Source organism: Xenopus laevis, chromosome 2L, assembly GCF_017654675.1.
Source record: "Xenopus laevis strain J_2021 chromosome 2L, Xenopus_laevis_v10.1, whole genome shotgun sequence".
NCBI lineage: Eukaryota > Metazoa > Chordata > Amphibia > Anura > Pipidae > Xenopus > Xenopus laevis.
This window is the reverse complement of record NC_054373.1, coordinates 95,810,747-95,837,746: the sequence shown is the minus strand read 5'-3', so window position 1 is coordinate 95,837,746 and position 27,000 is coordinate 95,810,747. Positions and strand designations below refer to the sequence as shown.

Sequence of the window (27,000 nt, the reverse complement as noted above, 5' to 3'; positions counted from 1 at the left end):
TTCTTGGCTTTTTTTGTTCAAGCATCTACTGAAAGACAATCCTTTGTTCAAGGTCCCCTTGGGCTATGACAAAGTAACAGACAAATAGAATCATTAACCATTCTGACATTACTCCATTATCTAAAATTGCAAATAACTGTTGATGTTCACCCAAACTTGATTGGCCTTCTAGCTGGACACTAACGAGAACACTTAGGCATTAGACCATCTCCCCCTAATTGTCTTTAAAGCTCCCACTTCTTTCTGCTTTAGCTCCCCCACAGCCCCACAGTTTAGAATCCTTTAGTCTTCTGCCTACAAAACTCATTTAAAGTCTACCTCTTCACCCCCATTTACAATTCCATCCTTATCAACTTATCTACCTTCTATAACATCCTTAAGCTGGCCATAGACGCAAAGATCCGATCGTACAAATCATCGTCCCATCTCCCGACCTGCCACTAACCATTCCGATCAGATAAAGTACAAAAGAACAGATCAGCCGATGTTCTGCCCCTGACAGCAATCGACGAAAGTTATGTCCGACAAAAGCTGGTGACAGTCTCCCACTGAAAATTGTATGATCGGCAATACATACAGAGATATTATCGGCAGCCGACAGATATTTTCTAACCTGTCTGATCGACCAAACGACCGATCTCCGCCAGACGAAAAATGTCGGGACTCTCCACACACAGTCCGGAAATCGTACGAATCCTCGATTCGTACAATCAGATCTTTGTGTCTATGGCCAGCTTTACTCTTCTCACTCAACTGCTGGTTTATGAGTGACTTACAAGACATTGCACCACAAGACATTGCGCCACTGAAATTACCCCTCATTTATGTCTAACACTGTTAGGGCAAGGGTACATGAAGTATAGGCTCTACTGCTCTCAGTCTGCCTATTTATTGCAGGCTGAGAGAAACTAATCTGCTCCATCTTGATTTTAATAAGATCCGTTAGTGTTAAGTCACACGCAGCAGAGCAGGATGAAGGTCAACCCGGAAAAAACAAGAGGAGACATTTCCAGACTGACCTCCCCTTCCTCTGTGTGTGACTGCATCCAAGTGGAAACAGTTCAGATGGATGAAGCTGTGACTCTCAGCCTGCAAAAAAGTTGCAGACTGAGAGCAGTGAACCCTACGCTGCATGTGCCCTTGCCCTTAGACTATAAGCTATTTTGACCTTCCCCTACTGTCTCTAAATACAATGCAGATTCTACAGTGTGCATCAGTTTCTTTACAATGTTATTGTTATATTAACTGTTTTGTCTAATTATTAAATACCACTAATGCTGTAAAATTCTGCAGGAGGTAATCAGGCTACAACAATAATAATTATAATAATAGCATAACAAAGTTAATTACTAATTTACTCACTCAATATTGCAATTTTTTTTTCAATCCAGCATCAATAACTCTAGTTAAACTTTTAAGCTGCCATGCACTAGATGCTTTAAGTTTCAATTTTTTTCTGGATGTAATGGACACTACATATGACTAGCTGCCATTTTGGGCTTTATTCAGCTGGATGAAGATTTGGCACTTTAGCTGCACTGTGCAGACTACTGGACAGTCATTACAGTAAGGCTGCAATGAGATCAGCCTTCTGTTTGTTACCTCCTGTATACAGCAAAGACCATTACTGGCAAGATTCCTGGGTTGTACCTCTCCAGAGACACTGTCTGATGTTTATATCAGAAAGCATAAGCTTATTTTGTATCTAGAGAGTAGTTTCTGCACATACACTTGATTATGTTTTTTAAGCTGTTAATGATTGTGCCATAAACTGTTATCACCCTTTATATGGTTTAATATAATATACTACAGTATACTGCGATCACTCTCTTGCATGATTAGCATTGATTTGACAAAAATACTTTTGTTTTTTACTTTGTGATTTCCATCTTGTAAATGCAATTTTCTTTGAAAGAAGATACACTAGAACCCCCATTTTACGTTTTTCAGGGGACCAGAAAAAAATTATGTAAAATCCAGGAAAATGTAAAATCAGGGAAATGTATTATGCATAATATATATGTGGGAGCACAAAACAACAATGTAAAATGAGGGAAAAAATGGGATTCTACTGTAGTTCATTTCATGTGGGATAAAGATTGACTACCATTAGCAGTCAGCCATTTAAATAGTTGTCACCAAAAGCATTACGTGAATGTTGCAGGGAATGCCAACTGAGATGACTGTCGCAGGACACCAACTATCCTTCCCGTATGATTCACAGTAATCTTTACAGGTGCAGCCTAGCTAAATATTCTTGCATGGTGCCCCATGGAATTACGTGCCAGAATACAACTTCTGACCACCAAATACATTTGAAGCCCCCTGGTAACTGGTGCCTCACTGAAATTAGTTACATTGGATAAGAACATTACACTTAGGGGATTATTTATGAAAGGTCGAGTTGTATTTTTTCTGAAAACATTTTTAGGGGGGAAAAAAATTAAATTTTTTGATTTATTATGCCCCGAAGCTGCAAAAAGTCCAAATCCAAAACTACTGCAGCTAATGGTAAAAGTCAATGGCAGAGGTGTTTTCCATTGTTTTGTGCTCGAAAACTCAATGAATTCAAGGTATTCAAACTTTACCCACGATTGCATTCAATCAAGTTGTTTACATTCAGATTTTTTCATAAATAAGCAAACATTCGAGTTTGAGTTTATTTGAGGTAGAACAAATTCTCACAAACCTCACAAACTTGACCTTTAATAATAATTTAATAATAATAACCCCTTTAGCCTGATCGTGGCCCAATCTCTGTGGATAACCAATAACTGGCTATAGAGCTGTCTAATTGCCTTCTCATTTATGACCATTTGATAAAAAGAGGGATTACAGGCAATTTGGTCAGACAGTGACCATATAGTCAACTATTTAAATTCTTAATTACATCATTTACTTTATAGTGTAATATGAAAGGGTAAATACCTAACTTCCTGCATCTAATGTAAGAGTATTTTCATATACAAATATTTAAGGCCACTAAAATCAGACTGGATTTTTTTTTACAATTTAATTTTTTTATTACTTACATAAATAATATTTTTTATGACTACTTATTTAAGTATGAAGTATGAGACTCAAAAGCTAACCTTGTCAAGATAATTCAATTTATGTTCTGAGGACTTGTCTTGGAAATCAGCTCAGTTTGAAAGTAGGGTTTAGGGGAGTTAAAACATATTTGAACAAATTTGGTATTTCCTTTGGGGAGGGTTGTATTTTTCAGTTCCACTAGCATCTTTGGTAGTTTGGTTTAATGGGGATGTGTTGTTAATGTTGTTGTTTTTTTTCTAAAACAAGAAGTCTTATTATGCAAAACACATTACCAGTCCCCTGAATGGAATAACAAAAACTCTGCAAATTAATCCCAATTGGCATAATATTCTTGGTTGCCATAAACAAAGAGAATGCTTGTTTATCATTAAATCAATAGAGTATTCATAAGGTCGCGTATCATATTCCATTGCACACATAATTTTTTGGAAGTCTATCAGTGAATAAAAATGTATTTCATTTGCAACAAGGGCAGTTAAAATGCATTAGTTGTAGCTTGGAAAGAAAAGAAAAAATAGAGAACATGGAAAAAGGGTTTAAATGCAGCCACCTGTTGCAAAGATAGTAAATTATTTGGTTTACAACTATATTTTTGGATGAATCCTGTTCTAAAGAGATTGGATGAAGTCTTTTGTTTTATGAGAAAATATATTTATAATACCCAACTTGGTCATAATGGATAGAAACATGTTCCAGAAAATGATGTTGTTATTCCAAATGGTCAGATTCAAAGATCTACAAATATCAATGTAATATTTCAGAGGTAAATGTAGTTCATTGTTTTATAGGACTTGAATGTAGAAACTTAACAGGAAACTATTTAACCGTTCTTTAAGAGCAGTAGAGGCATGTCAAACTAATGATCCCAACTGTGAGCATGCCAGCTGATGGGAGCCAATATAGCTAAAAGTAGTTGCAGGGCAATGAGCGAGGAATCTCTGCATTGTTGCTTTCTTTAAACCAATGTGAACTAATTATCTTCCCTTATATAAATGCAACGTTGTTGGCATTGTTGTTATCTGTTGTCCTATAATGCTGTTAGTAACAACATGCTGATTGGAGGAGACACTCATAAATGTTTAGATTTCGGAGTAAAGCACATTAGAAGTGATTCCCATTAAGGATGAAATAGTAGATAGATAGACAGGGAACGAGTGTTCTAACTTGAAATTAGTAATCCTCTCACATACAGTACACAGTTATAAGACCTGCAAGTGCATACTACTAGCATATCACTTATTTTTGGACTATGCCCATGCGTTATTATAATTAGCATATCAAGAGTTTTTGCATCAAACGTACCCATCATGTTGATATTTTGGGGAATGACTTTGTAGAAAATTGTCTGTACATCTAGAATTAGTTGGTTGATTTGGTCCGTAACCAATATAGCATTGGATCTTATCAGTAGATTTAATTTCTAACACTCTCAACACTGTATTTTCATAGCTTTCTGAAATGCTTTTTGTAGCAAACAATAACATTTTATCTAGGGATGCTCCTGATTCAATTAGGGATTCTACCTAATCCAAGCCTTTCTTGCAGTATCTGGATTCAGTCGAATCTAAATGCCTGGCCAATTGAGTCTAAACCCTAATCATTACATTAATTATAACATATTTGATGAATTTGGAGATTTTTGATGTTTTTTCCTAGGGTTCAGATTCTGTTTGGTATTGGCCCATATTTGTTTGTGGTGGATTCAGTAATTGTATAAATCCTAAAATTGTGGCTTCATTGTGGGATAAGTGACTGGGGTAATGTATGTATAAAACAGAATTACACTAAGGAGTGTTTAAGATTTTATTTTATGATTTTATTCCATTTTATTTATCACTAAGATTTTAAAACATAGCTTTATAACATGTAATATTTTTGCATGTGTATGGTTTTCTTAAAATTCAATAGTTAAACAAATAATAATAGAAAATATAGAGAGCAATAATTTGAATGTTATGACTGACATTATAATTATTACAAAAGCATTATAATAAAAATACCATTTTGCCAAAAGCTGGGGATCCAGCCAAAATGTCAGTCCCTCTTCACTAAAAAAGTCCGGTGAATGCTCTGCTCCACTGCTGTGTGTAAAAACCTTAGACTATAGATTTTGGAAAAATTGGTATCTATGACATTTACATTTTTATAAGATTATTGGTAATATAATGTTTAAGGAGTAAATTATAGGGAAATGTATAGGGAAAAAAATAAGCAATCACATAATTGAAATCCATCATGAAACAAATCACAGGGAACAGATTCCACATGAATATAAGTATCTGATGTTAAACTCAAAAAAAATTTAAAACCAAAAGTTTAAGCACATAAATGCAGACACCTAAAACCACTTTAATGCTGCATGGTTTAGTCCTGTTTTGCTTAGAGGTCTTTGCAAGAAAAGCCTGCTCTAATAAATGTATGTGTAATAAATGTAAATGTAATAAAAGGCACAAAGAGGTGCAGTAACCTATAGCAACCAATAAAAAAATTAAACAATGCTACCTGCTGACTGGTTGCTATAGGTGACTAGCAAACCTTGTACCCTTTATTACATAACCTCATAAGACTTTTAAAGATGTGTTCCTTTGTGTTTGGCAGGAAATTGTCCTTCTATGCCCCCAAAGGCATTGTATGTTTGAAACTAGAAGTAGCAACCCAGTTCTACAACAGAAATTCCAGATTTATATACAATATTAATATAAATATTCAATCCAGAACCTCACCTCAGATGTTATAATAATTGGATTTTACCCTGGATGTGTAATTTAATATTATTGACATGAAACTTGAGTTACCTGATCTACTTACTAATTACAGAACAGCATAGTTTGTTTCTATCTTTCTCCTAGCCTTTATTTACAGGGGTCTGAGGATTATTGATTATTGGATCAAAGTATTAGACATACAGAGGCAGAGCCAGGCCAGGCCAGCCAGGCACCCCAGGCAACCTGGCCGGATGCGGTGTACCTGGGCTCGCGCATACGCAGATGTGCAAGAGGACAGTCGGCAGAGAGGAGAGAGGGGACTGGACTAGGGGTATGAGGCAGAGAAGGTATGTGCCTGGCGCCACCCAGCTTTGAGCTCTAGGCACGTGCCTACTCTCCCTACCCTTAGTTCTGGCCCTGTACAGAGGGAACCTGAAGATGGGTGGAGAAGAGCAAGGACATAAAGGAGTGCAGTGTTCTGAAGGTCTCCAGTGACAGGGTCCTCAAAAGGTATCTGAAGAGTTAGGAGTTTGACCCAGAATGTCATGGATACATTTTACTCTAAAGTAGATCAGCAGGGTAAAAAAAAAAAAAAATCAACTTTAAGTAGATATTTAGATGCGTCTAAATATCAATGTCAGAATGTGTTTATAAAGTAAAAAATAATGATTTAACTGAAACCTTTACTTTCTGAGACAAAAGAAAATGTATTAAGTAAAGGGCACCTATATTATCTCCACCAATGGGGGTGCAGGCTAACAGAGTCTGCACCTTTAGTATCACTCTGGTTTTGGGGAAACAATATATTTCTTCAAGAAAGAAAACCCTCTTGAGTGCTAGCCTCTTGCTAGACATGTTGGGCACACACATGAGCATAATGAGTGTCCCAGCTTGCTCATTATGCACATATGTGTTACGAAGGAGCAGAGGGGAAAGCCATTTTGATGTGATAGGTGCCCTTGAAGAATTTGTTAGTGAGAGTACCTTAATTTTCTACTATTTATAATTTGCTGCTTGAATCACTGTATATAGCATATATGAATGTAATTACCTTTTGTTGATTGATGATAATCAATAGTCATATGAGAATATTCCACTTGAAGTTTATGAGCATACAATCCCATTTCCCATACATGAAATGCATGTGCCTCTTCTGTTCAACCTTTCATAATCGAATTTTCGAATGACATCTACAACCCAACAAAATAACAATATTTACTTATTTATCCATTTTTTTATTTCTTGGATTCATAGGATATATAATACCTTGCCTTCTTCATTGAACCAGAAATAGAAAAAGACAAATGTCCCATCCAGTTTTTTTTATGCCAACAATCCAAGTAGAGGCCATAATCACCTTCTTCCTGCTCCAAATCCCTGTTTTTGTTTCGAAGGAAGAGATACAAATAAATTATCTTTTTACATGCACTGAGACAGGAGTTAATATGTGACCAGAGGGACATGAAATTTTACTATTCATGAGCCGTATTCAGTGTATAGTGCCAAAGGATCAAAGCCAAGGTAACAGCCTGAGGAAGGCGCCAGCCTCAAAACCTACAGGGGGGCTGGCAGAATATCGGTCTACACAGCAACAACTCTGTTAAGGTTGAATTCTGCTCCAATTAACAAAATATAGCATTATTTTTACTTTGCTTATTGGAAAAATTATTTTTTTGTTATTGTAGCATGTTTCCATTATCACAAGCGAGTATGACTAAAAATAAAGTTGCAAACAGCAGAACAGGTTAGTGACTTGAGTATTTACAAAAAAAAACCATAGAGCTGAAAATGTGCCACACATACAATTTTATGCTGCTGTTTGTATCACTGATCCATTTCAAGGCATCCATCTATTAAACAAGTTAATCTCCAGAATGGCATGTGTTAGATAGACCAAAGTAGACTGCACAACAGAGGCCAAAGTTCCTTTTAGATGTTATATGAATTTAAGCTATACAAGAGAATTGTTTTAACCAATGAAAGATTAGCTTTAATATGGATATTTAAGGTTTGCAAGCAATACAACATTTAAAAATTAAAGATTGGCGCCAAGAATTTTGAATTTGGCGCTCCAGAGTGACGTCATGACGCCGGCGTAAAAACGCCCAGCGTCAAGGAGCAGGGTCAATCCGGAAGTGTGCTCCTGCCACAGAACCAGGAAGTAAGCGTGTGCGCACAGAAGCACAAGAGGCGCGCCAGAAGGTAAGAGTCGGGTTAGATATCCTGGCGTGTCTTACAGTACCCCCCCTTCAGAATTTTATATGGAAAGCTCTGACCAAACGAGGAGCATGGGTATCAGAGGCTTTTACCCATGACCTCTTTTCAGGACCAAATCCCTTCCAATGTACCAGGTGCTGAACATTGCCTCTCGATTTTCTGGAGTCCAAAATTTCTTGCACCTCAAATTTTTGAGAAGAATGGATGCAGGGGGAGGCTGATCAACAGAGAAAATATTCTTGACAAAAGGTTTAAGCAAGGAAATATGAAACAAATTTGAAATGTTCATAGAAGAGGGCAGCTCCAAACGAACAGACACAGGATTGGAGGGACCCACAAAACAAGGACCAAACTTGGGAGATGGTAAGCGAAGTTTGATCTGGAGTGCCAGACAAAATCTCCAATCTGATAGGATGGACAAGCACAAGGGTGTTTGTTGGCCACAGTTTTCTGAGAAGAGGAGGCTTTTGCAAGAGACTGATGAGCTTTGGACCACATGGTCTTGAAATCACAAACCATGGCAGCTGCTGCAGGAATCTCAGATTTGAAGATCTCGGGTGGAAGGGCAGAAGGATTGTAGCCAGAGACAACAAAAAATGGAGAAACTCCCAGAGACTCATGTTGAAGATTATTATGAGCAAACTCAGCCCAAGGAAGGAGTTCAACCCAATTTTCCTTATATTGGTCCTCTCCGTCTGACCATTGCTTTGCGTATGATATGCCAAAGAGAAGTTCAACTTAATGCCTAAACACTTTCGAGAAAGACCACCAGAATCTGGACACAAACTGGACCCCACGGTCAGACACAATATAATGCGGCGCACCATGCAAACAAAAAATTTCTTTAATGAAGATTTGAGCCAAACCAGCAGCAGAAGGAAGCTTCCTCAGAGGAACAAAATGAGCCATTTTGGAAAATCTGTCCACCACTACTACAATAGTAGTCATATCAGAGGAGCTAGGTAAGTCCACAATAAAGTCCATAGCCAAATCTTGCCAAGGTATAGTGGGAATGGGTAAAGGTTGAAGAAGGCCAGAGGGTAACGAGCGAGGACTCGTTTGTTGTGCACAGACTGTGCAGGCCGAAAAGAAAAAGCTAACATCTTTAACAAGCGAAGGCCACCAGCAATACTTCAAAAGAAACTCTCTTGATGCCTTCTTGATGCCTGGGTGACCCGTAACCTTAGAAGAATGAGCCCATTCAAAAACTTGAGCCATCTTTGACTGCGATACAAATACTCTCCCAGAGGGACATTCAGAAGATTGTTCCAAGTTGGAAAAATCAGACAAAAATAAGAGAGGTGGGTGCAAAAACCAAGTCGGAGAAATAATAGGAGAGGGTGGGATCGGATTACAATCACTCTGCACCATACATCTGGACAAGGCATCTGCTTTGGTATTCTTAGAACCGGGCCGATAAGAGATGAAGAAATTAACCCTAGAGAAAAACAAAGCCCAATGGGCCTGACAAGGATTAAAGGACATGTCAACCCCCACAACAAGAATTTAATCATTAACATGCCTCACTATAGTCTTCACATACCTATTACTCCCGTCCTTGAAAAGCAAAGTGCTGAGCTGTTTGGTTGATTGCAGCTTCCTGCTTCTTCTCTGCACAATCAGCCTCTCTCCCCCCTCCCTTCGGAAAGAGCCTAGACGCTTGGCGATATGCACATGCGCTCTTGAAGTTAATCTTGAGCATGCGCATTAAAGGACAATGAAAGGTTAACAAACCTGCTGGGTCACTTTGTGACGCTGTGTAGCCCGCCCACCAGCCAATAGGAATCGGTGTGCCTAGTCTCCATGGCGATGCTGGATTCCTTTCCTTACACCGAGCCATGCAGGGAGCTGTATATAATCCCAAGAGCTAAGAGTTGGTAACATGTTTAGTTCAGGGAGCTGTATATTATCCCGACAGCTGTGAGTTTGGAAACAGTTTTAGAGCTGCAAGGACACGAGTGCCGAGGTCCGTGCTGTGCAGTGAATATATAATTATATGTTAATGAGGACGCGCACCTGGCTTCAGGGGGAGGTATTTTGGCGCATGCGCAGTGCAGTATTATACAGTAACCGAAGGCAGAAGGGAAGCCTTTAGTAAGATGGCGGCGCCGTTTTCTTAAACAGTCTGCAACTTCAGAGCTATCTTTTATTAAGAAAGTAAATGTGTTTTGGTTAAATAAACATAGCGATTCTGGAGGGGCATATGAGTTCTACAAAATGGGACAAGAAGTAAGGTTTGCCTTTTGTTCTCCTTTAAGTCTTCTAGCCGATGAAATGTACTCGAGATTCTTGTGATCTGTTAAGATAGTAATAGGCTGTTCAGTTCCCTCAAGCAGATGACACCACTCTTCCAGTACAAGCTTAATGGCCAGAAGCTCACTATTACTCACATCATAATTTCTCTCGGCAGGAGATAGTTTGTGAGACAAAGAGGCATACGGATGAAGAGCCCCTTGAAATTCAGCACGCTGAGATAAGACGGCACCAACTCCGACCTCTGAAGCATCGACCTCCAGGGTTAAAGGCCAAGCAGGATAGGAATGAAGAAGGATTGGAGCACAACTAAACAGTCATGAGTCACAAATGCTTGAGAGGTCCAAACAATCTTACAAGGCTTCTTTGTAAGAGCTGTGATGGGAGCCACTGTTTGGGAAAAGTTCTTGATGATGTTGCGATAAAAGTTCGCAAATCCAGGAAACGTTGAATAGCTTTCAAAGTCGCAGGAACTGGCCAATCAAGAACAACAGAATCTTTAGCAGGATCCATCTCAAATCCTCAAGAAGAGATCAGATATCCCAGGAAGGAGCTTGGCATTAGGACAATTCTCCCTTAATTTGAGGAGAACTTGTTTTACTTGACAAAGGTGATCAGACAATGAAGAAGAATAAATCAGAATATCGTTCAAATAGACAATGACACAGGTTTGTAGAAAGTCTCGAAGAACATCATTGATGAAATCATAAAAGACGGCGGGGGCGTTGCATAAGCCGAATGGCACGACCAGGTATTCATAATGGCCATCCCGGGTATTGAAAGCCGTCTTCCACTCATCTCCTTGACGAATGCGGATAAGATTGTATGCACCCCACAAATCTAACTTAGTGAAGATTTTAGCTCCTCTTAGTCTATCGAATAATTCTGGTGTTAAAGGAAAACTAAAGTTAAAATATGACTATGAAGATTTTCATTGATCCAGATCATGGTATATCTAGTATAGGTCAATCTAAAAAAAAACAAAAAAACAACTGGAGTTGCTGAGTAATCAATGAAGACGTTTCACTACTCATCCGAGCAGCTTCTTCAGTTCAATTGACTGGTGTGGGAAGTTTTCGGCATATAAACTCTTCCACTAATCCATTTACAATGGCACATTGTAACTCTTCAAAGAGGTGACATCTGAAGAAATTCACAGGGGTGTTGATTCTGTGTAGTTGTGATATGATTATCCAATGTGTCATGCAACTCCTAGATACAGGTGTTACTTGTGAGAGTTGCATGAATGGATGTGTGAAGTGTTCTGAATCCGCCGGGGTACAGATGTTAGAACAGCATTGTATGGTCTCTCCACCTTGACATGAATCGCCTCTTTCACGCCTTGTTCAAACCAGTGGTCTTCTTTATCCAAGATTTGGACCTTGCTATCTTCAAAGGAGTGTCCCTTGTCTTTTAAGTGTAGAAAGACAGCTGAGTCTTGCCCTGTAGAGTTCTCCCTCCTAAAGTTAAAATACAAATGCAGCTCAAAGTATTGGCCAGTTTGTTAAGATCTGCTTACCAGAAACATTTCACTGAGTGAGTTTGCTTGTGAAATCTTTCTGAAATCTAATTCTAAATTTTTGGAAAGTACATTGAAAATATAGATTATCCCTCTCTTAATAAAAATCCCCATATGAGGGTTTGCACATGTGCACAATAAACCCTTTAGAAAGATTCTCTTGAACATATTCTTTCATGGCTTGGGTCTCAGGCATATATAATGTATATGTTCTTCCTCTTGGGAGAATGGAGCCGGGAACCAGATCAACAGGACAATCATGTGAATGATGAGGAGGTAGACTCTCAGCATTTCGCTTCTCAAACACATCTGCAAAATCCTTGTAGACATCAGGGAGAAGAGGACTGGAAACTGGAAGCAAGTATGAGGCAGCCACAGGAATAACAGAAGAGGAAATGCAGTTTAAGCGACAAAGCGAACTCCAGGCCATGAGTTCTCCAGAAGACCAGTCAATGTAGGGATTATGGAGTCGAAGCCAAGGAAACCCCAAAATGATAGGAGTTTCAGGATAATCGATGAGCAGAAAGGACAACTCCTCTACATGCAGACTGCCCACTCGTATCAGGACCTGGACGGTAGCAGAAGAAAGAACACCAGGTGAAATTGGTCAGCCATCCAGAAAGAGGTATCTTGAGAGGAATGGAACTCAAACCACAGGTCTTGGCAAAGGTCTTATTGATGAAATTTCCTGCTGCTTCGGAGTCGAGAAAAGCTTGGCAGGAAAACGTACCAGACCAGGTGGACAGGGAAGCAGGGAGAAACATACCAGATTTATCAAAGATTGGGAGTCCAGAAATCTTGCCTAGGGGAGACTCCCATATCACACCTAGGCTGAAGTGTTTCCCTGATTCTGAGGTCTGGTGGGATAGGATCTCAGCAGATGTCCAGCGAGGCCACAGTACAAGCAAAGACCAGAATTTCTTCTACGAGTCCTCTCCTCAGGAGTCAAGGGAGTAGCTCCAATCTGCATAAGTTCATTGCGAACTGGCGGTGTAGAAGCCACAGGAGGAGAAGGATAATCAGGCCTAACGTAAGATGAAACCGAAGGCTTGCGGGCACGGAACTTAAGTGATGATTTCTCCCTCATCCAGGAATCAATCTTGATGATGAAAACAACTAATTCGTTGTCGGAAGTAGGCAGATCTCGGGTTACCAGTTCGTCTTTGAGGTCCTCATGAAGCCCCCTCCAGAAAGCTGTGATGAGTGCCTCATTGTTCCAAGACACCTCTGCAGCTAAAGTCCAGAGGCAGTACTAGACCCTTGATTGATTTTCATGAGCCAGTCAGAGGTGTTCAATTTACGACCCAGGACATCGAAAATCTGCGGGAAGGTGGAAAGGAAAACTGTGGAATCATGTATAAGAGGATCACCTCTGTCCATTAACAGTGAAGCCCAAGCAAGAGCTTTCTCCTGAAGAAGAGCGATAATATAAGCAACCTTAGATTTCTCGGTCCCAAATTGGTCAGGAGCCGTTTCAAATTGGATCTTGCATTGCGTGATGAATCCTTGACAAGCATCTGGATCACCCCCAAAACTAACAGGAGCAGGAATCTTAGGTGGTTAAGGAGATGCAGATGGAGCAAAATGAAGAGTAGATGATTCAGAAGCACCAGCACCCAAAATTTAAAGGGCTTCGAGGCGAGAAGTGATGTGCTGCAGGACTTGAGCAAGATGAGCCTGTTGAGCTTCTTGACTGTCCAAGCGCGTCATCATTACATCAAAATATCCCTCCATGGTAGAGAAAGCAGAAGCCTGGGAAGGTTCCATCTTAGGCCCAAGCTAACTGTAACAATCTCGTTAATGGAAACCTTGAGAGGTGAACAGTACCTTTGGATGCACAGGTGTGGGTTCCGGTCTTCACAGATGTCTGTTTAGGTCCCCCGGGCTTTCTGCTGCGGAAGCCAACAGGAAGTGCGTAGCCAAAAGCGAGGTACGAGCAGGGACGAAGAGAAAAACGTAGTCAGGGTCAGGTGAGAGTTCAAGGCTGGCGGCAGAAGTCGTAGTCAAATAATCAGACAAGGATCAAAACCAGGAAGTCAAAATGCAGAGCAACACTTGAGCTGGAACAGATAAACTGAAGCCTAGCTTGGGCAAAGACAAGATGGCGATCAGGGCTTTTAAAATGAAGATTGGTGCCAAGAATTTTGAATTTTGCACTCCAGAGTGACGTCATGAGGCTCAGCATCATGACGCCGGTGTAAGAACGCCCAGTGTCAAGGAGCAGGGTCAATCTGTGCGTGCACAGAACCTGGAAGTGTGCGGCTGTGAAGAGGCACGCCGGGAGGTAAGAGTCGGGTTAGATCTCCCAGCGCGTCTTACAGTTCCTATGGGATGTTTTTGCTTTTCAGAAGTCATTTTATAAAACTGGGCAGACAGCATATAGACTGCAGACATTTTTCAGGATTGCACTTTTTTTGTATACATGTTGGAATGAGTTTCTTGTAGGATTGCCCTTTTGTTCACCAAGATACCTGATCATTTCAGAATGTTGTTTACCGTAGCAAACATGGTTACAATAGAGGCACTAATGTTACCAGCATGACCGTAGTTTTAAACCTTTCTTTGTCACATATTGTAGAAATGCCAGCAATGACACAGCACTCTACTGATAAAAAATGTCGGTAGCAAATAAATCAATCCATTTGGGAAAAAAAATGTATATTACAAATAATGTTAGTGTTATTTTTCATAGTACATTTACACTTTACATAGCACAATTGGCACTGTAGACAGAAACTGACAGAGAAGGGTGGTTGTGCTGTTAAAGCCTTTATCATGTGTTAAAAAAGGAAAATAATTCCCAAAACCTCTTGTAACAGCACAGACCTTCTTTAAGTTCTTAAGTGTTTGCAACAGCACAATGAAAGATTCTTGGAAAGAGCTACTGTATATCTGTTAAAATAATTTGTAAACAATACACTAGATTTGAATAGATGTCAAGGGATATCATGAGAAATTTGTATATATTTTTAATCTTCATCAAGTAATTTTAAGGGAAGCATATATTACTAAATATATATTTAAAGGGGCGGCATCATTTTCAAACCCTATATCACAAATAATACATAATCTTAAACATGATCTTGAAATGGCTTTCCCTTTCAAAATATAAATGGTACTGACCTGTAATTAACAAGCTGTACACTATTATCATAATTGGAATTACATAAACTTTCTTTCCCGAAAATCACCTTTGCGGGAAAAGCTCAGATTTTCACGATTTTTTTCTTGAATTTTCCCCGAAAACAGTATTTTTCACAGTTTTCACCTGAAACCCCCGACACAACCAAAAATCAATGGGACTTTTCCCATTGACTTTTATGCAACCTCTACAGGTTAGAGATGCCATGTTTTTATATTTAGGCTTTTTAGCCCTCGGGGTTTAATAAATTCCGAAAAATTCGTGATTTTTTTAAAAGGCTATTATAACACAAAAAATCACATATTTTTCAGATTTCGGGGAATTTCGGGTATTCAGAGCTCAGTAAATAACCCCCTTGAAGTAACATGTATCTACCTTTCTAAGGACCCATGAATTATTTTATTAGGGCCTGCACCTGAATTTTCCTACCGGCAGCTAGGGAAAAAAATATGAGGTCCGGAGCGGGGTCTGTTTCCTCTATATTTATGCCACTGGCTAATGGTGCTAAAGTTAAGGTACTTTTTAATCAAATTGGGGCCAGGTTTCAGCAATATTCAAAATTTAAGAATATATTTTGTAAAATGCAAAACCTTTTATTAACTGGTTACAAAATGTAGTATTTTGAGATGACACTAAAATTCATAGAATTCAAACACTTTCTGCATCATTGTTCTTTTCTGTATTATTGAACCTTGACCCTTGCTAAAACAACGAAGAGTAATCTATCTTAATATTCCAGCTACATCAGCAGAACCAGGTGTAAATTCTGAACATATGAACGTAGTATTTTCTAAAAAGAAAATATGTGCACAGAATAGTAAAACAATAGAATGAGGGTGTATATGGGGTTTTACTGAAAAGAACAGGTCATTCAGGTCATTAATACCTACCAGAATGCCTTAGCAACAATAACCGATAGATCAGTCCAAAAAAATGTACATTTCCCAAGTTCCCAAACATTCTCGCTTATCTATTAAATCGGTATGTTTTCTTTGGTTTCCTATTAAAAACAAGTGAAATCCACTGAAAGATATCATTATGTACAGTATTCAAATATATTAACCTTTAGAGTGAGACATTCCAAATGCTAAAGATAACAGCACCCAAGGAATATTAATTTAGCTGCAAGAAAGCCCCAGCTGTAAACATTATGTAATTCTTTAAGTAAGTTCTTTCTTTTTTTCAATTAATTAAATGAAAGTAGATTTTTTTCCTTAAAGATATATGGACAGATAATTTAGAATTCAAGAAGCATTTAAGAAGTTATATTTATTAAAAGTAGTTTAACTTAAAACTAGAAAGGGGGCACTGCTATGAACCCCAAATTAGTAGCCTATGCTTATAGCATTCCTTACAGACATGTCTCAGTGGTGCCAGTAATATACCCAGTTTTTGGGTAGAGGGTGATGGGAGCAAAACACAAATTCAGAAGAGAGATTCAGGATTCAGATGGTAGCAGCTTTTGTGGATAATACATAATGGATACACGATATGTCCACTTTAAATTCTGCTAGATCACAGCAAGATGACTGATTAGCAGCAGTGTTTTGGGTGAATTCTGTAAAATTGAATTTGTAAATAAGTGTGTGTTTACATGCTTTAGAGACCTAAGGCATCCAGTGGGACAGTTTTATAAAGAGTTTAAATCACCTTCGAAACCACAAGGCAAATGTGCCTATGTGTGAGAGTGTGGAACTCCCAAAATGTATTAGGATCTAAAAATCTTTGTGTGTTTCTTTTTGTTTCTTCTTAGTAAGTAGAAGAGTGAGTGGAAATGGCTTTGATTCATATCATTTGATGAATTTGGCTCCAATAATATGGAATGGATTGTGTTTAGACAGTAGATTAGACATTTTGCCGAAAACTTAAAATGTTTGCAATGGGTCTCAAAATAAGACATGCATGTGTTACAGTCTTGGTTTCCTGCCACGTTTTATAAAATATTGGCAGCGATGGTAATTTTAAATCATTATTTAAAATGATTTAATGTGATTTCCATCTCTGGTGGCCCTTCTGATTTCAGTACTTTTGTAAGCTTAGTCTTGAAATACTAAAATTGCACTCTATTAAAAAATGTTATTTATACATTTGTCTACCCATTTCTATTTTATATATTTAAATTGAATAACAATAATAATAATTTCCTCCTTTGCTAAGCATAGATATAAGCAAAAAAAGCTGTGTTCATAAATAATAAGGGCACCTATAGTAATCGTATTAAATTAAAAGGGTACCTTTCATCCAAACCAATTACAGTTTATCAAAAGGAGGGGAAAAAATACAACACACATTCTTGTAGCTCTTGTCAAAGGGGGGTGAAATGTTCATGATGTTCTGTGATTTGGTGCTCCATATCTAAAGTCTGCTAAAAATCAATTGAACATTATTTAAACCCAATAGGATTGGTCTGCTTCCATTAAGTTTCACTTATATCTTAGCTGAGATCAAGTACAAGGTTATTATTATAGAGAATAAAAGATGAAAAAAATGTAAAACAGAGTCTATTAGAGATTGCCTACCTGTAATTTGGAGCTTTCTGTAGAACAGGTTTCCAAATAATGGATCCCATACCTGTACAGTATATCAAATATGGTGTACTGAGCTTTACAGTAATGTTAGAAGGTTTACATTGGTGTTAGTTTGTTTAAACCAAAGTAGCTCTCCGGTATACATTTAATACATTGATACTGCTGATTTCCAGGGGTTGCTGCATAATTGGGTTCTGCACAAATGAAATGTCTGTAGCCAATGATTTCTTTGAGATTATTTCTAAACTTGCTAATGATATTTGTTGGATTTTTCAATTTTATTAGAAGAACAATAGACATAAACACAAAGATACACACCTGTGTTCCAGTTACATACAATATTTATTGCTAACAAGGTATATTAACCTTCAGTTTTGGGGGGGAAATAAGAATTACATTGCTACAGAAAATGATATATTCAGACAGTAATAAAAATATTAACGTATTCTCTTTCTATTATTATTCAGACAATAGAGAACATCAAGGTGTATCTCCATGAGAAGGAGCTTTGGAAGAAATTTCATGAAGCAGGCACTGAGATGATAATAACCAAGGCTGGCAGGTCTGTGAAATATTTTTCATCTGGATTTATCATATTACTGATTTCACCAAGGATTTTCAGACATGTTCTGTTCTGGAGGCTGTTCTAGGACCTGATTTGCCATAGCAACTACAGTCTTGGCAGGTTCCACAGTACTTAATTACTTACAGTGCTTACTTAATCTTGATCTCTGAAATGTTCAGAAATAATTTCCATTTTCCCATTTACATGCATCATATTAACAAAGTAAATATTTTATGGAACACCTGTCTTCTTTGGGGCCTCTCTTAATAGGAATCACTTAGTCATCAGCTGTGGTAATGTAAATGTCAATGGGAATTGTCTATATGGCAATGCAAATTTTTTGACCCATTGAAAACTATAAATAGAATTAAATTTGAGTTATTCAAGTTGTCACAATTTTATTCAATACATTTTTTATATTCAGATGTAGGGACCTATATGGTTAAGTTTCCCTATGGTCTTAAAATCCCACATGGCTGGAAATCCCCTGGTGTGGCCAGCTAAGTGTTGGTCCTAAGTTGGATATGGGAGGGGGAGTGAGTACTTTTCCCTAGTGCAGTGTGCCCTGGCTGATTCCAGATTTGGCCAGAAGGTGACATTTATTAAAAAGATGAGCTGCCATATGCTCAGTCTCTTTGCATTTTCACTCCAGTTGGGAGTGCATAAACTTGGACTAAGATGTAAAGGCCAAGAGATAGTGAGGCCCTTGTTGGGCTTGGGGTACGGGGTCCCAAGCATTTGGAGCTTGACAGCTCCAAGAGCTTGGAGGCAGTGAAGAGAAAGTAAAGGAGCTGCCAGGTGATTGATTCCTGTGAAAGAGGCTTGGGATGTGCTCACACTCCAGATGAATGTTGGAGTTCGGCCTGAAGATTGTATGCTTTTGTGAGACGCTGTGGATGCCTGTACCAGCTCTGTGTGAGCCCTCGGTGAGTTTCTGCCTGTGGAAAGGTATTGGAATGGCTCCAGCCTGTGTCCCCTGTTTGCTCCACAGCCTGCTTTATTGCAGCTACTGCCTCTATCCAAAGGAGAAGTATTTGGGGCAGGTAGTGCTACCTGGGGTAAAGAGCTCTTGTGACTGGGACTGTGATTGTCCAACAAGAGTGTGCCAGGATTTAGAAGACCACATGGGTACCCCAGGGCAGGGTTTATATGGAAATGTAACTGCATCTGCCATTTTCCCTTCAAGTTATATAAAGTTGTATCTGTTTGCCACACTTGTGTGTTTTATTATTTGTTCTTAGTGGGGCCACCCGTAGGTGTATCCTAGGTGGAGGCACTATGTATTGGTAAAATTATTTATTTTTATTAATGATATAAATCATATTTATCAGGATGTCTACCCTACTTTGGGGAACCTGGAATCATTCCTGTAGCACACGCCTTTATTGGCCAACCCCATTCTATATACACACTTACTTGGTCTCTCTGCCTAAGAGGCAAACAAAATCTGAAAACAAAAAAGTTGATTTGATAATTATAGTGATGCAGGACAAACTCAAACATACTGTGTAGTAGAGGCATGGGAACTATTATCCAGAATGCTCGGGACATGGGGTTCTCCAGATAAGGGGTCAATAAGTAATTTGGATTTCTATACCTGTCTTTTAAAAAAATGTAAACATAAAATAAACCCAATAGGATTCTTTTACCCCAGAAGAATTAATAATATCTTAGTCTGGATCAAGTATAAGGTACAGTTTTATTATTACAGAAAAAACTTTGCTTGTTTGTTTGTTTAAATTTGAATTATCTGATTAACATAGAGTCTATGGGAGATGGACATCATGTTATTAAGAGCTTTCTGTATGTAACAGGCACATGTACATCTTTGTTTTTTTAATTAGTGTTTATGATAATAAGGACACATTTCGAAGTAGCGAAAAGTATTTACTTGTCCTTAGAGGAGAAAAGCTTAGAACAGAATTCATGACATATTAGCAGTCATCGGCTGTTAGTGGAGGAGGATTACTCCTTTTAAGTTTTTAAGAGTTAAGACCAATTCACTGGGACTGTCAATATGAATTCTACTAACTCCTATTTATTTTTGCAAATACTTTTATCACAATACTTTTTGCAATTTGTCCAACAGAAAATAGGACAGAGTATAATATGGATGTGCATGTTTTTATGTTTCGTTTTTTTACCCTACATCCGTGTTTCTGCTGATGTGTTTACATTTATTTGAAGGTAAAAAGATCAAAAACCAAAATGTTGCTGTTTATTTATTAGTTGGTCTGTTTTTTTGATATGGTAAGCTTATTCAATTATTTAGAGTTGTGAGCTTTACTGAATGTTTCTGGAGGATTGATTAGATGTCTCTAGATGTTAACTGCAGAAAGGTGTGTTAAACATGTTTGCCTACCATATGCTTAATTACCAATAAGGGAACCCTAAGAAGTAGCTTCAACAGTCTACTTAGCATCATGACAAATTAGATACTATGCCTAACTAGACACACCCAATACCAAGAAACCAATGGAAATCTAAGACTGTAAAGTTAGAAGAGACAAGCAAGCAAAGCAGTCCAAATAAGTTTTGTCATATTGCAAGGATGACTTGAACATTTTTGGCATCATATGGGAAGCATCCAAAACCATTGTAGCCATTCATATGTGGTGGAGAATACTTGCTGCCCAATGATTCACCTGTTACTCAGTTTACGTCTTAATCCAGATTAAGAAGTGACTAGTGGATTTTGACCCAGGAAAAAATAATAATAATAATTATAATGTTAACAAGGAGTGATTGTATGCTTACAAAAAATTTAAAGTGTTGCATGTTCTTATTTTCAAGGCTGGTCTGTGTTCCAGTGATCAAAACACTTGCTTTGCTTTCTCCTCTTTTCTTTTCACTAGGGAGGTTATTTATTGAAAACAGAATGTTAAAATCTTGAAAAATTCTAGGTTTTTTTCAGTAGAAAACTCAGATTTTTAGAGGAATTTTTTTGTGATTTATTATACCCCGATGTTGCAAAATAGTAGAGTCTGAAAAACCGGCACCTCAGACCTGTCAAGGTCCTGTATAAGTCGATGGGAGAGGCTCCTAGTATTTAGAAGTTTTTGTGGTTTGAGCTGGGTTTATTCCGAAAATCTGACTTTTTCAAGTTTTCAGGCAAAAACTTGAAAAATTAGAGCAAATTGGGAAACAAGCCCAAACAATTTGCGCAATTCGGGAAAAAGCTGAAAAATTCATTAAGTTCTGGTTTTTGCTAAATTTTAACGTTTTTTTCCGCAATCCAATTGAATAGAGGTTTTTTTATTAATAAATAAGCTAAAATCAGGCATGGGAGTTTGGTTGTGTTTTTTTTAGTAAAATATGATATAAATTCTGATTTTAGTAAATAGCCCTCTTGTCAGCATTAACCAGTGGATCTGCTGTGAGACTCCTTTTAAAAGATTGACCTGATTCCGCTAAGGGTAGGAGTACATGGACGTTTTCGGCGATCCGACACGCTGCAAGAAAACACAGTGGTCAAATCGCATGCGACAGAAATAAGGTAAGTAATGTAAATGTAGCATCGGAAAGTCACGTTGCATCAGATCAATGCTGCTATACCATCCAACAATGCATTCACTTACCTTATTTCCATTGCATGCGACTTGACGCTGGCATTTGTTGCAGCGCGTCTGATCACGCCGAAAACGTCCATGTAGTGCTACCCTAACTCTTTCTCTTTGACTTTCTTTCTCTTTGAGACACTTTCACCACAGAGGGTTTTCTGTCCAAAGAGCTCTCTAATAGTGATGTGCGGGTCGGCACGATACCCACAGGACCTGTGGGTATATTTGCAGGTCGGGCGGATTCGGTGGCCACCATCAAATGCTGGCTTCCGACTTCTGGGTTCTTCTTTTATTGATGCTGCGCCTGCTCGCCCTGCCCCATTTGTGACATCATCAAAGGGTCAGTGCTGGTCTAAAAAATGGAACCGGAAGTCGGACGGGCGAGGGTGGAGGGATGGCAGTGTCGGGCGGGTCGGGGAAATCCTGACCCGCACATCCCACAAGATAAAAACTTGTCATACTTTACAAAATGGACATGGCTTTATTCATACGTTTCTACTTAATCTTCATCTACTTCTACTTCAATGATTGAATTGCAAAAAACTGTCTTTTCTTGAGGGAGGAAGAAAAAGCACAATCAACAATCTAACATTAATAACAAAAACTTATTGCATTGCTAAGGGATCAGATCTGGCTTGACAGTTCACAATCCATCTAAATGACAAAACTGTGGAAATAATTATGAACAAATGACAATTCAAGAGAGTAATTTAAAATAAGGCAGTGGAACCAAATCCCAAGTTCTTAAGAAGACTGCCACCACTACTAGCAAATTGGTTATGACTATTGGATAAGCAAAAGGAAAGTACACTCTATAAAAGCTAAATCCTGCTGAGTTGTAAACCCATCCTCCTGCCACAATAAAAAGCATAAGCCTTTGCAACAATCCTAATGCTTTGCGCAAAGACATCACAAAAGAAACCTTCTGCATATCTCTGAATTCCCAAAGTCTTCTTTATGTCTTGCCCCAACTATGCTAGTCAAACTGCAGGCCTGGACTGCGATCCAAATTAGGCCCTGGCATTTCAAGTATACAGAGGCCCAAAAATCCCCTCACAGGCCCAATAAATAGTGACTGTCTATGGCATCTTACAGCAGCCCATCTGGCATTTGCCAGAAAGCACAGATGAAATACTAGGTTGGAAGGAAGTTTAATTATATTTAAAAGGCCTTCTGAAGGCTGTATTACTGCACAATCCATTTTCATCATTGAAACCAGCTCAATCTTCCACTGTTTTGCTCATTTGTACCAGTTCCACCTCTGGAGACTAATCCAACAATTCTGAAATGTTATCATCAAATGGGTAAAAAAGCTGAATGCTTACTGGGCTTCCTGGTGGCTTAAACTGCTTATTCTGAAGGACACATGAAACACTCAACAAGATATGCAACAGATGCTGGGAAAACTTTAGTACCCATAATGCATAAATTAATAACTTCTGAAGCATGAGAAAGGCAAAGAAAACAAACTAATCAAATGAGTTCAGAAGTGACAATTTAAGGGTCTGAGTGGGCCAGCGGGACACCGGGAAAAAACCCAGTGGGCCCAGCTGACCCAGATCCGCTTCCACTTGCCTCCCTCTACCTGCCATGACCTAAAGAAAAAGTAGGTCACACCGATGGTTGCAAGGGGCGGGTTGCCGGTGGCGGCCCTGAAGTTGGCGGGGGGTAGGCGAGTACGGGCCCCTACGGTGGCAGCCCCGTGGGGCCCAGACCCCCCAGTCCGACACTGGACAATATTCTAACAAAATATTTCCTGAAAAAAATCATATAGTAGGTTTGACCCCTACAAGGTTGTATATGCACTGTCGCTGAAACTGATTTGGACACGAAATAAAAGGGTATCACGTTAACAGTTGACGTATTTTAGTTTATAGATTACATTTTTTGGCTAACTAACTATATTGAAAACATGTTTTATTTTTTTGTTTTTATTTACCCAGTTTTTATTTTACACTGAACAATTGCTATAAATCATAGTGGTGATGATGTTTATCAGCAAATTTCTTTAGTAAGTCAGTGCTCATTCATACAGTATATGTATACAATCCAATCTTTGTTAAACTTCTCTAATTGACATTCTAAGCTGATTAAGAAAAGTTAGCCTAAAACCCATAGAGGAAGTTTCTAGCACTTCTCAGAAATTAGTGAACCATGTATTGACTGTTGCCCGTATGACAATAGCCAGGGGCGTTTCACCAATGAGGCGAGTTGAGCCCATGACTAAGCACCCTGAGGGGTGTGAAACACGTAGGGTGGATGGAGATGCAGCTATATTTTTAACTTTTCTACCAATAAATGTATTTTTTAACTGAATATCTTTGGTCTTGTGGATCCGTTTGAGTGCCGGTCAGCTCTGCTTCCTTATCTTCTTGAGTTGAGGCACTTGCCTCAGGTCGGCAGCGCCCCCTGGTTGCCAGGGGTGGCAAAAATGCCGCTCCTGGTAACTAAGAGCTAAATTTCGGGTTTTCAACCGGAAATTTGGCTCTTCTAGTGCAGAGAGAGCGCAATTGTGCTCTTTGCACTAGCGACGTGGAACCCCTATCCGGTGCTGAAGGTGAGTGCCATGGGGAGGCGGCAAAAACCAAGGCCGTCTCAGGCGGCAAATTGGGCAGGATCGCCCCTGACAATAGCGGCCAAATGGAAATCAGCAACCATTCCCTCAATCACGGAAATCCACAGGAAACTTGTCACCAGTATGCATTTTGAAAGTACTATAGCTCATATCCAAAACAGAACCCCCAAATTTTTAGCCATATCGGCTCCATATCAACTTTTGGGGAAACCAGCTGACCAATAACCTAATAAAACATATGTAAAGGTGAGAAGGATGCTATTCTAGCCTAGAGTTGGGTAATGGATAATGATCTATTTAGAGACACAGCGTTATGGCTGGGCTAACACCCAAGTAAGACTCCCAGTCACCCAGGACAAATTAACAAACACACTGAAAGAATAAATAAAGGTAGACCAGTTGGTTTTGTTTAAAAGTTAGCCTAGCTCTGGTCATATGCAATGATTATAATCAGTAGTAGCAGTTTACTCCTTCAATATCTACCAATTCTTTTTAAAACCATACGTGTTGGATAATACCAGCAGTCCCAGGTATACAAACCAGACAAGAAGAAACATTTGGAGCTTGTTGGTAACTTTAGGCAAGTCAAGTTTAAGGAAAAATATTTTGAGCTTCTGTTTAATCATAATAAATTAATAGAAACAGGACAACAGTTCTACACCAACAATATCAAGAGTAATTTGTTTTCTGCAGCATGAGGGAGTAGTAAATAATACAATCCGTATGCATCGCACAAAGAAACCTATAATGCTTCACCAGGCTGCATTGAAGGAAATGTGAATGTATTGTCAGAAAAAGCTTTTCAACAGACAGATGTCTAGAGTAAGGAACTGTTTAGTATCAATGGACTTAGAAAATAGAAGGACAATATTAAAGGCTGCATCTGTGTTTTACCTTTCATACTTACCTGCTCATTTGTATGGAAACAATTTAACTATGCTATGGGTTTATGGATCCCACACAACACAGATTGCTTTTAAAGCTGTTTAAAAATCATCTCAAACAAATGCAGAAAATAAAATAACAGGACTCACAGAAATAGACATTTAGTGAGATGTTCTCCATTCATGTGGAGGCAAAAGCTTTTATGATATGAACCATAATGAAAAAAAGAAGCATAAAAGCAGTATAATGGATAATGCTTTTTAGGGTCTAAAGGGTTTCCCATTTTAATGGAAAACAACAATACTTTTAAAAACACATATAAAAGCGATCAAGGAATTTTGTAAATATAAGCTCTCAAAAATGCAATGTTCCTAACTGTCTGACCCTCCAATCAAAAGGACAACAGACAAAGCTCATACATCTATCTGCAGATATGAGTACAATGTTACTTCTGTAAATGGCAGGGAAATTAGGTTTTAAAAATGAATCACTGATGAGAACTCCTGTTGAACCTGTATTGTTTGTTATTCTGTGGCTACAATCTGGCATGGGCTAATCCAGCACTTCAAAGCTAACGGTCCTTACACTGTATACAGAATGTCATGGCAGACTAGTGTTAGTGATAAGGGAAAGAAGGGACTGCAAAATCTGACTACACTGGGAAAAACACTTTGTGCAAAACACTTTGATGTTTTTGAATTATTTATGTTTTCTCTTTTTCCTATGAAAAAAAAACTTTTAATTAGCATATTACAAGGGATGAAAAAATGTTTTGACTAGATGTATGATACATAGATAAACATATACCATGTCAGACTTTTCATTTAAATTTCTTTTCTCCTTTAATTTTTGAGAAACAAAAAAGGCAAAATAATTTTCAGTTCTCACAGTGGGGATCCGATAAAATTACCTAGTACAGAATATGATGGAGAAGAAAAAACAAGAAACAAATAAAAAACCTCAATCCCACTACATATACTCATGCATTCAAATACAGTCCATGCTCTGCCATGAATTGATGGTATGATATTGATGGAGAAGTCATCACCATGTTTGGAAGAAATTGGCAACATGGGAGCCTTTTTTGCTATGAAGAACAGTTGTATCATAGTGGAGATAAGCTTTTCTAGTAGGGTAGGACTATGTATATTTTCTTGCAATGCTAAAATGTCCTTAACTGCAATGTAATTTTCAACTTCCCATATACACCAATGCATTTTGGCAAAATATTGCTGTTCTGTGATATATTTACAATTTTGCAAACTTTTACTCATTTACTAACAATCAAAGTTCATTTTTTTCCATAAATCTCAAAAAAAAGCTCTAAAAATTCGAGATTAATTAAGCTTAAAAACCATGAAAACCTCTAATACAAAACTTTGCCAGGTAAACATTGTGGAAGTCCTATAGAAGTAAATGGGAGCTGCACTGATCCTATTGGACCATTTTAAATCAATTCAGACTTTTAGAGGATTTCTGATTTTTTTCTCTCTAATTTATTGGGGGTTTTGAGGTGTTCATTTTTTGTGTTATTACTTTTTTATTCAGATCTTTCAATAAATCTCATGAAATTCATAGTTTTTGAGTTTGTAAGTTTAGTCATAGTTTTAAAAACCACTAAAATTGGAATTTAATAATAATATTAATAATTTTATAATAATAATAAATAAGGCTCCACATGTTTGCTCATCACTAATGTTTACTTAAACAGTGACTTCTAGGGGGTTATTTATCAAAGTCCGAATTTATCTCGATATTTTCGGAAAAAAACTCTGACCAAATCCGAACGGGTTTTTTAGTTTTATTTATTAATACACATTCTGAAAATTTTGTTTGCGGAAAAAAATCGCGAAAAATCAAATTTTCATGATTTTTTCAGATTTTTAATCCGATTTTCATGATTTTTTCACCTGAAAACTTTGGGGTATTGCCAAAAACCCATGGCACATCAAAAAATCATTGGGACTTCTCCCATTGACTGATATGCAACCTCGACA

General features: G+C 38.2%; 1 protein-coding gene across 2 annotated transcripts in view; it reads left to right on the top strand.

Moving 5' to 3' along the window:
* The window catches only part of tbx4.L (T-box 4 L homeolog), a 96,122-nt gene that overhangs the window by 29,278 nt on the left and 39,844 nt on the right, over positions 1–27,000 (top strand). For both annotated transcript variants that reach the window (XM_041582222.1, XM_018246836.2), the window contains exon 3: positions 17,886–17,980. In XM_041582222.1, the coding sequence (XP_041438156.1) occupies positions 17,886–17,980 (95 nt within the window). The remainder of the gene's footprint in view (positions 1–17,885; positions 17,981–27,000) is intronic.